The 14,063-nt window shown below is 40.4% G+C and overlaps 1 protein-coding gene across 10 annotated transcripts in view; it reads right to left on the bottom strand.

Annotated features, from left to right (window-relative positions):
* Positions 1 to 14,063, bottom strand: part of BCAS3 (BCAS3 microtubule associated cell migration factor) — a 480,998-nt gene that overhangs the window by 266,573 nt on the left and 200,362 nt on the right. For all 10 annotated transcript variants that reach the window (XM_059669762.1, XM_059669761.1, XM_059669765.1 and 7 more), the window contains 2 exons: positions 13,535 to 13,700; positions 10,662 to 10,762 (listed from right to left, as the gene is read on the bottom strand). In XM_059669762.1, the coding sequence (XP_059525745.1) occupies positions 10,662 to 10,762; positions 13,535 to 13,700 (267 nt within the window). The remainder of the gene's footprint in view (positions 1 to 10,661; positions 10,763 to 13,534; positions 13,701 to 14,063) is intronic.

The raw sequence follows: 14,063 nt of genomic DNA, 5'->3' as shown, positions 1-14,063 counted from the left end.
TGTACTTTAATATGCTCAAGTTTTTCTAGCTTCTGAATGTGAAAACTGAGGTAGTTAATTTCAGAACTTTCTCTTTTATAAAACAGGCATTTAGTCCTATTAATTTCCCCTTGAGTACAGAGTTAGGGACATCTCAGAAATCTTATACTTTTCTTTCAACTTTTCATTTTGAAATTATTATATTTGTAAGAAGCTGTACAAACAGTACAGAGAGGTCTTGTACCCCTTTTACCTGGTTTCTAAGCCCAGAAGCTGCCATTCTAAATCCATAGATCATATTCAGATTTCACCAGTTTTACAAATACAGTTGTATATGCATACATTCTGTTACAAAAGACGTGTGTGTATGTTTGTGCATAGTTCTATTCCATTTTTTCACTTGTTAATTTGTGTAATCCCTACTACAATCAAGATACAGAACTGTTCCCTCATCGCAACGACCCACCTCCCCGTTTATAGTCATAGTAACCTCCCTACTACTCTGGCTCTAAGATCTGATCGACGCTAATCTCTGTAATTGTGTCATTTTGAGAATGTTATATAAATGGAATCTTTTTCTCTTGGTGCTTTTAAGATTTTTAGTATGCAAGATTTGAGACTGGTTTTTTTTTTTTTTCATTTGGCATAATATCCATAATTCATCCAACTTGTTGCATGTACTTATACTTCAATCAACTTTTTTTTTTTTGCTGAATAGTATTTTAAGATATGTGCTCTTTTTTATTTTCATTCAGTTCAAAATAATTTCTAATTTGCCTTTTGATTTCTTATGTGAACCATGTATGACTTAGAAGTATGTTGTTTACTTTCTAAATATTTGTGGATTTTCCAGATCTGTTACCCATGTCTTATTTAATTCCTTTGTGGTCAGAGAATATGCTTTGTATGACTTGAAAGCTTTTAAATTTATTAAGACTTGTTTTATGGCCCAGAAGATGACCTACATTGGTCAGTGTTCCCTGTGCACTTGAAAATAATGTTTTCTACTGTTGTTGGGTGGAGTGTTCAGCTTAGTCTGATATTAATGTAGCAAGTCAGGGTGTAAAGTATGTTTCTCCTAAGCAGCATATAGTTGGAGCTTATATTTCTATCCAATTTGACAATCTCTGAATTTTTATTAGGCTGTTTAGATCATTCATAACTGAGTTTTTATAATGATCATTGATATACTTAGGGCCACATCAACTTGTTTATTTGTTCCCATTTTATTCCCTTTCTTGATGCAGACTGCTTTTGATTGCATTATGTATAGCTTTAATATCACAGTTTATTACCTTTAAGTGATGTTATACCACTCACAATACTATGAAAACCTACAATAGTAATGTCCCATTTCCCACTGGCCTTTATGCTACTGTTGTTATTGTGTTTGTATTACACATTCATACACACACACATACGTTGTAAAGTCCGTAATACATTTCTGTATATATAAATATGTACGTGTATATATACACACACATACATACATACATATATTTTTAAAACCACAATGTGCTGATACTATTTTTGTGTTCACAGTAAATTATATTTTAAAAAGACTTGAATAACTACCCAAAAAATACGTTATATGTTCTAACCATGTCCAGTGTTCTTCATTCTCTTCCATCTGCTGCCACTTTCCTTCTGCTTAAAGGACTTCCTCTAAGACTTCTTGTACAGCATGTCTGCTGCTGATAAATTCTTTAATCTTCTGTATATCTAAAGAAAGTATTTTATTTTGCCCTCATTTTGAAAGCTACGTCTTGAGAGGACAGAATTCTAAGCCCGCAGTTGTTTCCTTTCAGTGCTTAAGAGAAACCTGTCATTCTCGTCATCGTTCCTCACTGTGTAATGTCTTTCTTTTTGTTTTGTTTTTAACCACTGGCTGCTTTTAAGATTTTTCTCTTTCTAAATGACTTTGAGCAGCTTGGTAATTGTGCACTTTGGTATGGTTTTCTTCATGTTTCTTGTGTTTTGGGATTTATTGTTCTTCTTGGATATATCAGATTTAAAAATTTTTTGGCTATTTCTTCAGTCGCCCCATCATCCTGATTCAGGGACTCTCATTTCAAGTATATGTTATCCTATGGCTTTGTAACACTGTTTTTAATTTCTTTTTCTTTCTGTATTTCATTATGGATAATTTCTCTTGGTCTATCCTCAATTTTACTAATATTTTCTTCTGCAACTTCTAATTTATTCTCACTTTTATCCAATGCAACTTTCACATCTAAGTTTTCATATCTAGGACTTTGAGTCTTTTTAATATCTTGCACATCTCTAACTTTTTAAACATATGGAATACAGTTATGATGACTGTGTTAGTGTCATCATTCCTGACCCTGTATGAGCTCTAGGCACTCTGCCCTCTAAAATTCTCTGTGGTTGCTGTTTCCTTGGCTTTGGGTAGTTTCCCACAGCCATCGGTCCTATGTTAAATACTAGAAGAGGACCCTCTGCAGATGTTCAGAGTTCTCATTTTGTGCTGATATATCTATTCTCTCTAATAACCAGTCTGGCTAATTCTAGGTCAGGAATTAACAAATAGTAAATATTTAGGGCTTTGTGGATCATATGGTTTCTGCACTATTACTCAGCTCTGTGGTTATTATTTTAAAGTGACCACAGAAAACATATAAATGAAATCATGAAGTCACTGTGTTTCAGTAACACTTTTTTTTGCAATAATAGTTCATGGTAGTTTGCTAATAGACACTCTTCCTTGGTGTTGCTGGACTTTGTGCTGTCCACTCTTCATTCCACTTGGATTTCCCATCACTGAAGCATAGTCTAGAGCAGCGGTTCTCAACCTGTGGGTCGCGACCCCTTTGGGGGTCAAATGACCCTTTCACAGGGGTCACCTAAGACCATCGGGAAACACATATATAATTACAAATTGTTTTGTGATTAATCACTATGCTTTAATTATGTTCAATTTGTAACAATGAAATTGGGGGTCACCACAACATGAGGAACTGTACTAAAGGGTCGTGGCATTAGGGAGGTTGAGAACCACTGGTCTAGGGAATCCTTTAAGGCAATAAAATAAACCAAGGCAATTGTAGGGCTTGCCCCATTATTTCCCATCTCTCAAGGATCACTATCCTTTACTCCCTGATGTCCAATGATTCGAAAACAGTTGCTTTAAACTATATTCTGGTTTTTGTTGTTGTTTCAGGCAGGATGGTAAACTGATCCTTGTTATTCTGTCTTTGTGGGGAGCTACTATTGAAATGGAACCTCGAGAAATACTCCATGAAATCAAAGCACATTATTTTCACACACAAATCCAATTGAAACACATTGGTGAGAAGGATATCAGTTTTAAACATTTTCAATGTTCTTCATTCCTTTCCATCTGGTAGCAAAGGCTCTCCCCACCATTCCTACGATGCTTTTGAAGGCAGAGGAAGATAATTACATTCCCAATAAAACACAGGAAGGTTCTATCGATCCCAGTCACCTTTCTGTTGTGTATCAATGCTGTATTTGTGTTGAATGGCCTTTTGTTACTACTTAACAAAAAACCTCAGTAAGCTTAGGGAGGAACTTCTCATATACCCAAGGATTATTTTAGAAAGAAGTCTGACCTCCACCCCCAACAAAGCTACCTAATGTCAGCAACTTAAAAATATTGCTGCTGCCCAACTTCCTGAAAGAAAAGGAGGAAACTTTATTTCCCCCCATGAATATAACTTTACCCAAGTCAATTCAGGATGCCCCTTTCTAATTTACAATTGGGGAAGCTCTGGAGCAGACTTTTTATTTTTATTTTTATTTTTTTAATATATTTTATTGATTTTTTACAGAGAGGAAGGGAGAGAGATAGTCAGAAACATCGATCAGCTGCCTCCTGCACATCTCCCACTGGGGATGTGCCCGCAACCCAGGTACATGCCCTTGACTGGAATCGAACCTGGGACCTTTCAGTCCGCAGGCCGACGCTCTATCCACTGAGCCAAACCGGTTTCGGCTGGAGCAGACTTTTTAAAAAAAAGGTCATCTACTTTAGGATCATAGTTAAAAAGCCTATTTTAGAAAAGACATTAGAAAAAAACGATTAATCTCTGTATAATATTTTTATCAACTATTCCCAAGATTACTTATAACCAAGGAAAAAACATTTTTATAATAATTCCCAACTTTTACTTTTACTGAGTTATATAAAGACTAGAGGCCTGTTGCATGAAAAGATTTGTGCAATAGGCTTTCCCTTCCCCTGGCTGCCGGCACCAGCTTTCCTCCAGCACCTGGGACCTAGGCCTTCGCTCCGGCCAGAGCCGCCTTCAAGCCTTCGCTGCCCCACCCAGCCGCCCAGGGCTGGGTCGCACACAGGATGCCCAGATGGTGGCCAGGTGTGCCAGCCGATCGCTGCTGCACCACCGGGCCACCCCGGGTCGGGTCACACACGGGACGCCCGCCGCCCCAGGTCACAGATAGTGCCGGGAGCCGGTCCATCCTTGCTGTTTCAAGGGACCTGGCATATATGGCATACGGTTCTTAATATGTTTGCTCACCTTCTTGGCACTGTGTTTTAACTAAGGTCACCTCTCCGAGAAAGGTTGAATCCCCAGGTAGGGATTTTCCCCTGAAGTTAGGGAGGGAATAAAACCCCTCAACTAAGTGCCAGGCGGGTAATTAATCACTTTAACTATGAACAATCATGCTTAAGCTACATAATCTTTACTCCCTGGAATGGAGATAAGAAACGCCCTAACCTTTGGAATAGAGATTGATAGGATTGGAATCGACTGGTATAAATACAGATGCAACAAGACAGCAAGAGAGACAGAATTCAGAAGACAGAACCTACACAGAACCTACAGACAGAAGAACTTCGCTGGAGAGAACATGGCAAAAGATCCTGGACTGAACCTGACTACAGAAACATGGCAAGAGAACCTGACTAGAACCTGGTGACCGAACCTGGCTAGAGATCTCAGACAGAACCTGGCTGGAGAACCTAGCGAGAGAACATGGCTACAGAACCTGGCTGGAGACCCGAAGCAGAACCTCTCTGGAGATCCAGACCAGAACTTGGCTAGAGATCCTGGCTAAGCTGCTGATCAACTGAAAGCTGCCTCCGTGTCATTCCTTCTTCGCCGACTCCATCTACGCCTTTGGGGACCCCTGAACCCGCTGGGGCTGGACCCCGGCAAGATAGCAGGCCCAGATGGCAGCAGGGCAGGTGGGATGGCACTGTCCTGCCCCACTGCCCCAGGTGGCAAATAGCAGGCCCGGATGGCAGCGGTGAAGGCGGATTGGCGCTGCCCCACCCTGCCTGCAATATGCAAATTAGCTGCCATCTTTGTTGGTGGTTAATTTGCATATCATGATTAGCCAATGGGAGGCGTAGCGAAGGTATGGTCAATTACCATGTTTGTCCATTATTAGATAGGACTAGAGGCCTGGTGCACAAAAATTTGTGCACTGGTGGGGGGGGGTCCCTCAGCCTGGCCTGTGCCCTCTTGCAGTCTGGGACCCCTCAGGAGATAACGACCTACTGGCTTAGGCCTTCTCCCGGGTGGCAGAGGGCAAGCCCAATCCCTAGGTGCAGCCCCTGGTCAGACTCAGAGCAGGGCCGATTAGGGAGTTGGGGTGCCGCCCCCTGTTATGCACAAAGCAGGGCGGATCGGTAGGTTGTGATGCCACCCTCAGTCATGCTCAGGGTAGGGCCGATTGGGGGGTTGGGGCACCGCCCCCTGTCACACTCAAGGCAGGGTTGATGGGGAGGTTGCGGCGCCACCCCCTGTCACGCACAGAGCAGGGCCAATCAGGGGGTTGGGGTGCTGCCCCCTGTCACTCACAGAGCAGGGCCCATCAGGGGGGTTGGGGCTCCGTACCCTGTCACGCACAGAGCAGGGTCGATCAGGGGGTTGGGGAGTTCCCCCCTGTCACTCACAGAGTACGGCCGATAGGGGAGTTGAGGCACCGCCCCCTGTCACACACAGAGCAGGGCCCGTGGGGGACGGTTGGGGCACCGCCCTCTATCACCCACAGAGCAGGGCCAATCAGGGGGTTGGGGTGCCGCCACTGTCACACTCAGGGCAGGGCCGATGGGGAGGCTATGGCTCTACCCCATCACACACAGAGCAGGGCCCATGGGGGGGGGGGCACCGCACCGTCACACACACAGCAGGGCCGATCAGGGGGTTGGGGCACTGCACCCTGTCACACACAGAGCCACAGGGCGATCAGGGGGTTGGAGAGCTCCCCCCTATCAGGCACAGAGCAAGGCTGATCAGGGGGTTGGGGCACCTTCCCCTGTCACGAACAGAGCAGGGCGGATGGGGAGGTTGTGGCCCCACCCCCTGTCACACACAGAGCCGCAGGGCGATCAGGGGTTTTGGGTGCTGCCCCCTGTCACGCTGATCCCGGTGCCAGGAGGCCTCACGGCTCCGCTGATCCCAGTGCTGGGAGGCATATTACCCTTTTACTATATAGGATAGAGGCCTGGTGCACTGCACAGGTGGGGGCCGGCTGATTTGCGCTGAAGGGTGTCCTGGATCAGGGTGGGGGTCCCCACGGGGGTGCCTGGCCAGCCTGGATGAGGAGATGATGGCTGTTTGCAGCTGGTCACACACCATTCAGGGTGGGGGTCCCCACTGGGGTGCTTGGCCAGTCTGGGTGAGGGGCTGAAGTCTGTTTTCAGGCCGGCCGGTGACTGAAGCTTCCAACCGCTCCTTTTTTCCTTTTTTTTATTTTTATTCTGGGACAGCTTTAGCTCTGAGGCTTGGCTCCAGCCCTTAGGCCTCCGCTGCTGAAGCAGGTATCTGGTTTATTTGGTTTCTATAATCAAAACACTGTTTCAACTCCAGCTCTGAGATCCCGGCTGGCTGAAAGCAGGTTTCTGGGGTTTTGTTTAGCTTCTATATTTGTAACAATGTTTCAAACTGCAAGCTCAGAGGCCGGCAGCGGCAGGCGGGGAACATTGGAGTCCTCCGTCACTGAAGCAAACAAGCCTCATGTTCGCTTCAAGCTGCCTGGCTGCCGGCCGCCATCTTGGCTGGCAGTTAATTTGCATATCGCCCTGATTAGCCAATGGGAAGGGTAGCTGAGTAACACCAATTTGCATGTTTCTCTTTTATTAGTGTAGATTAGATTACCATCTTACATTCACTTGCACATATAAATTCATCAATATATTCAAACCATGTAATTTTGCTGATATTTGACTTTTTAAAAAAAACGTATTTAAATCAGCAATTCCTAAGGCTCAACCTACTAACAAAGAGTTCTCCCTGCCTCCATAGGGACCTCTGTATGGAGCACTCCAGTACAGCAGTCACCAACCGGTAAGCCACAGACCACTGGTGGTCCATGAGGTCCGAAAGGTTGACGACTGCTGGTTTACGGAAACCTTTGGAGCAGCAGTCACCAACCGGTGGCCTGTGAGGTTCGAAAGGTTGGCAACCGCAGCTCTAGTATGATTTAATGATACACCCCAAATCCTCAATTTTATACCATTCCATTCAATTAATATAGGTAAGGAAATGTGACCACAGTTACAAATACAAAATTTGGCCCTTTTACTTACCTCACTTTAAAGTTAGTAGTTAGTGTTTCAGGCAGGTTTTCCTTTCCCTCCCCACCAGTTGCCCTCCTGCCACACATACAGAAGTCTGTTTATCAACTAGCAGGGCATCTATTATGATTACAGGGCTGGAAGGGGAGTGGGGACTCCTTGCTCAACATCCGGCTCTCCTACTCTCGTCTCCCTGAGACCAAGTCTCTTTCCCATTTCCATTTACATCATTCTTTGTGGATGACTATTATTATCATTTCCGGAGTTTGCACAAGTCTGCTTCACCTGATCCACAGATCCAAATAGAACCAAAGAGAATGCTTGCAGCATTTGTGAAGTTAGCACTAGAATTTTACTCCAAATGGCTCTATTTGAAAATATTTGTAGTAATGTATTTATCAATGGTCTTCAAGTCAGGAAATAAGATGTGATTTTCAATATGACTAAGTAAAGCCAAAAATTTTCCAGCGTCAACTATGGTATCCTTGCATTTCAAGAGGCCACACTCTTCCACCTGGTTTCAGTAAGGAGCGTTTGGAGAGAAAGCAGGAAGGTAATAAGGAAGTCTTTTTAATGAGGTTCTACTTGCATGAAGGGTTCAAGAGATGGGCAGGGAAAAGCATTCTCTATAAACTGGCTCCAGCATTGCTTTTGCCAATTGTATGTCAGGCTGTACCTCTGACGCAGATGTCACGTTGTGCATATTTTATTTAATTGCTTCAATCGTGTCATATACTGGAATATTCTCAGTCAAATATCCTTTCTTTATGTAAGAAAACGAGACCTTAAAATCCAGATGAATTCTGTTTCTACACTCTCAATGTACAGAAGTAGTAAAAAATTACCTGTCGCTTAGGTATTTCAAGACCTATTATAGTAACCTACTATAGTAACACTATTCTAGTGTTACTATAGTAACCTATTATAGTAACACTATTATAGTGACCTATTATAGTAACACTTCAAAAGATAAGAAAAAGTGTATTAATGATGATCCATCAAGTGGACAATGGACATGGTCAAAATCAGGTGGCCAGAATAGCTATTTCATTATTAAGGCCCTAAAGTCTACTATTTGAAAATAAGGGTACTGTATTACAGTTTTTAAAGGACTTTAACATCACCTCATTGACCATAACAACTCCTTTACAACAGTAATTATTATTATTGATATTTTATACTTATCAAGTTATTGACAAATGGTTAGGAGCTGAAACCCAGGCCTTTTCATTCTTATCCCATTGCTAGTCCACCTCATATTCAAAAGGTAAATGCAAAATGCATTATATTATATATTTTAATTAGAAATCACAGAATCATCAGTGACTGCATTCTGTCAAATTATCTCTCATTCCTTTCTATCCCAACTCTGCTCTGGATCACAGATACGTCCTGACTTTTGTGTAATACAGCCTTAATTAAAGCCCTCTTCTCGCTCCAGGATCACTCAGCCTCTACCCTCCTCTGCTCCTCTGAACCTCCTATTATCAGACTGCCCGAGTGATCTTTCTAAAATGCAGTTCTGATGGTGTCACTCCAATGAGAACATCTGATGGCTTGCTATTGCCTACAGTGGTGGTTCTTAAAATATGCACTAAGGGATTTTTGTAGTTCCAAGAATTGGACAAAGGTGTTTAGAGCTGCTATAATCAAGTAATACCAAAAAATTTAATTTGCTGGAAGAAAAAAATTAAAGGATAAAGATAGATGCATTTTATTTTTTGCCCACATCTTTTTCTCCAAAATTTGAGACCTGCTTGGTCTACTGGACAGGTCTATCAAAAGAATAAAACAAACAAATTAATATTAATTCTGAAAGAGTCAACTGTACTTAACAATTATTTTCACCCATAATAAAGGGCAGAGGAAAATGCTCTTATTTTAATTAGATATTATATAAGTGACATGTTTTTTTCTAATGCATATGATAGAGTTAAATATATGCTTAGATAACCTAGGACCTAACAACTATCATGTACTCAGTTTTTGAACCAAAATACCACTTTACATAAACCCCTCCTGGTAAAGGCTTTGGCAACTTAAGTCACTGTTCTCATAGTTCACTGTTAACCAAATGCTTCACTGATGTGCCTGTCTGATTTTATATTCCTTTTTCATTAAACACCTACCTCCCGAGATAGACAGTGAATTCATTAAGGACAGAGCAACGTACTATTCACTTCAAATCACAAGTGCCTGGCACATAGAAATCACTCAATAAATGCATATTGGAAAAATCAGTGAGTTCAATTATATGAGAGCAAGACTGCCAACTATTTGTTGCAATTATAGTCTCATAACTTTAGAGCAAAGTCAATAAATTTTCTCTGTTTCAGTTTAATATGTAACACATTATAAACATCAAATAAAAAAGTTTTAGAAAATATTTTACCTCATGCTGTATAAATACAGCAAGTGAAATAATAAGTCAAATACAACAAAACTCCATTAAAAACACATCAATGTTGATTTTTAGGAAGTTTCTTAAAAACGTGCACTGCTCAGACCCATGAAGGGAAATTAAGGATCCAGTTACTTCTACAAAATTGAATTATAATTGTGAGGAATTTTTAATTCTATGACCATAAACTGGATAATAAATACAAATACTAAATTGTTTTTTTCATGCCCTGCCCCCCCATAAACAAGGCTGTTTCTATCTCAATGTACATTTTCTCAAGTAACAAAAGAACCCAGATCAATCTCTATAAATGTAAGGGTTTGGATATGAAAGTAGACGTACAAAACCAATGGAGTGCCATCGTTACTCCATTATCGCAAGTAAAATTCTACAAAAAGAAAAATCTGCCAACACGGTTTTCACGGTGAAAAAGTACTTAATTTTTTCATGTCAGAAACAGATACCAGCATCCTTTTGTTGTTGTTAACATCTTTGAGCCCACCAGATACTCCCTCCCAGCTTACACAATAGCATGTATCTCACGGCCAGGGAACAAGGACAGCAGAGGCTTACTTAACGCATGCTACGTCTTATGGTTTATATTTGTAGTAAGTATCTTATTGTCTCCATCTGACTGTTTATGGCTGATGAATGATGGACCAGTGGTAATATGCATGGTTGCATTAAAAGTCGGCATTTTAAGATGAAATCTCAAAATAACTGTAGGGAAAGAAAAACACAGGAACTACTTACGGCCAGCAAGCAGGAACTGATAATACTGTACAGCATCTGCAGCCAGGAGCAGAGGGTGGTTTGCATTAAATGGTGGCTGCAATTCATTCCATTGAGGAGTTCTAAGGAAACAGCAGAAGAATATTAATATTTAAGCTTAATAGATGGTATGTAAATCAACATCACTGTCACCACTTACAGACATTGATATAAACTCACACTATCTTTATAATCATTAAAATGAACTTGTTGGAGTGCTGAAACCTAAAACACAAGGCCATCTGCTTAAAAAAGAATAAAAAGGTGGCAGTGATTCATACTAATCACACAGAGCCAGTATCAGTTTAAAGCAGACCCCCCCCCCCTCCCCGGCATAGGACAGACAGGACATTCAAAATACTGGACAGAGAGGAAGTGTGGAATTCAAATGTCAAAACTAAGTAGTTCTAATTTTACCTAATTTCTGACAATTTTTAGAGCTCTCTATTCTCAGAATATGTGTGTATTTTCAAATAGAATAAAGCAGGGAAGACAATGGTGGAGAAAAATACAGTTATGTTCGTGGGTGACGTATTAAGAACAAATTAGCATCTGAGTTCCAAAATAAACCACTTATTTCAACAATGATGGTGCAGTAATTTTAATTAGATCTGCCTGCTCATGAATAACCTGATAAATAAGCTACTGATCAAATCAATCTAGTGCAGTAAAGTAGTAGTAAAGAATGCTGGAGCCTTGAAAAATCAATATAAGAGTATTTTAAAATGTCAAAAGGAAAGGGATCATTTTCATATCCATTTTTGTCTGTTTCCTTCCATACATGTCAGGACCAATTTTTTCTGTCTCTTCTATACCATTCATTGTACAATACACTGAAAAGGTTTTACTCTAGATTTAACTTCTCGATCCGTATTAGCTTATAAAGATTTTAGTGATTATGTACTTCTAACAAGGACTCTGATTCATTTCTTTAAAATATGTTTTTATTGATTTTAGAGAGAAAGGGAGAGGGAGAAAGAGATGGAAACATTCATGAGAGAAACATCAATTGGCTGCCTCCTTCTGGGGATCCTGAATCAAACCAGTTGAGCAACCTCTTGGTTCATGAGTCAACGCTTAAACATTAAGCCACACCAGCCAGGCAGGACTCTGATTCTTAATAAATACTTCTACAGTCTTAGCCTTTATATATTGGGGAATAACTGTAAAGGAAACCTTCCAATCTATTTATGTTCGTTTATTTCCCTTCAATGACTGCCTCAGTGCACTCTCTGTTTTCAGTGAGCATGAGACTGGAAATAAGGGGAAGCATGTGGAAAATTAAAAAGAAAAAACAAAACCCAAGTCTGAGAAGAGGTAACACAAAGATACAAAGAGAAAGGAGTTCAAAAGGACGTGTTCTCTGAGGCACATATGAAAGTCATCTGAAAATATATGACCACACAAATATTTGTACACCAATGCTCTTAGCAGCGTAATTCATGGCAGGTAAAAAGTCACATCACAGTGTGGGTCAACTGATGAATGGGTAAACAAAATGTGGTATATCCATGCAATGGAGTATTATTTGGCCATAAAAGGGAAAAAAGTTCTGATACATACTACAACTTAGCTGGACCTTGAAAACATTATGCTAAGTGAAAGCAGTCAGATGCAAAAAGGTTACATTTTGTCTGATTCCATTTATATTAAATGTCCTAAGTAGGTAAATCTATAGAGACAGAAAGTAAAATGAGTGACTGCTAATGGGTATCAAGTTTCCCTTGGGGTTAATGAAAACTGATTGTGGTGATAGATGGGTACATAACCTAGTGAAAATTTACTTTAAAGGGGTGAATTGTATTATGTGTAAATTATGTCTCAATTTCAAAAAGGAAAAAATTATCAATACATGCCACAACAGGGATGAATCAAAATAATTTTGCTGGAGGAAAGAAGCAAGACAAAAAAAGAATACACACTCTGATACCATGTATGTAAACTTCTAAAACTCATCAAGTAATCTACAGTGAGAAAGAGCAAATAGTGGTTGCCTGGTGCTCCATGGCAGAGGTAGGGATAAAGAGGAGCAGGAGGGAGAGATTAAAAAGAAGTATTAAACAACATTTGCAGGTGATGAATATATTTATAATGTTAATTATGGTGACGGTTTCCACAACTGTATCCCATGTCAAACCTTATCAAATTGTACACATTTAATATTTTATACCTCAATAAAACTGTTAAGAAAAAACTGGAAATTGGGTATTACTGAAAAAAAAAATTTATTTTTTCCAAACTTAACCAACTGTGTTTAATGCCGTGGAGTATAATTTCCTTGTAATGTATTCAAAGTATTATTTACAGAGTGATTCATTCGTTATAATAATTGCATGGAAGCTTGACTTTACGGCCCATGTGCTATAATCTGAGGGGACGGAAAAGGGAGTGCTTGGGAGGCAGACCCATCACAGTGTGGGTCCACGGACAAGGGCCTCTGGAGATGAGGGGTTTCAAGTTAGACTGTGGATACTTTCTCCAGAAGGGTTTATGCTTATCTTTGCAATGATGTCACAAGATAACCAGATAGTACACAATTTAAAACTTGGCCCCATTACCAGACCAGAATGTATATGTGCCCTATGAATTAATTTTTTTTTCCTAGTCCCTTTGTGCTGACACTCGTCCTGAACAGCTGAACCCACTGCCAAAGGGCAGAGCCAGGACCCAAAGAGCCGAGTCCCCAACCCACAGCCAAAACCAGTCCCGAAGAGCCTATTACTGAAATTTAAATAAATTTTTAAAGGGGGGTATATGTAATACTTTCAACAATAAAGATTAAACAATAATAAATAAATTTTTAAAATTTTTAAACAAGAGAAAGAAAGAAAAAGAAAACAGAAAGGTGGTATTACCTAACCAGAGTCCAGCTGGCTCGAGGTGATGTCATCATTTCCAGTGGGGTGTCATCGCTAATCTTGGGGGCAGTGCTGAGCGGCCGTGGCTCCATCATGTGCTCCACTAAGGTCCCGTAGCAGCTGATGATGTACAGAGATTCAACTACAACTTGTTTGGACTGATCTACAAACAAACAAAAAAAAGAACCTGGATGTTTGATAATGACCTAAAAGGAGCACAGCATAGTTTTTATAAGTTACTGAATTTCTAATCTCTTCTGAGGCTACTAAGAGAAAATAAAAAGGCAGGAATTTTGTTCACATGAATGGGTAAGGTATCTGCTCCTTGCCTAAAAGTTGTCTCTTACTAAGTATAAACTAAGGAATTTAAAAATGTCTACGCTATCTAAATATTTTTTAAATCTTAAGGAATGCACCTCAAGAATGATGTAAGTATACGTAAATTTCTAATACAGTGAAACAATATTTTTCAGTCTGGTATATTTGTCTGCAATATAATGTGTCCCACGTTATGAAAAAAGAATGC

Source organism: Myotis daubentonii, chromosome 16 (genome assembly GCF_963259705.1).
Source record: "Myotis daubentonii chromosome 16, mMyoDau2.1, whole genome shotgun sequence".
In the NCBI taxonomy this organism is placed as follows: domain Eukaryota; kingdom Metazoa; phylum Chordata; class Mammalia; order Chiroptera; family Vespertilionidae; genus Myotis; species Myotis daubentonii.
This window is presented reverse-complemented; position numbering and strand designations above follow the sequence as displayed.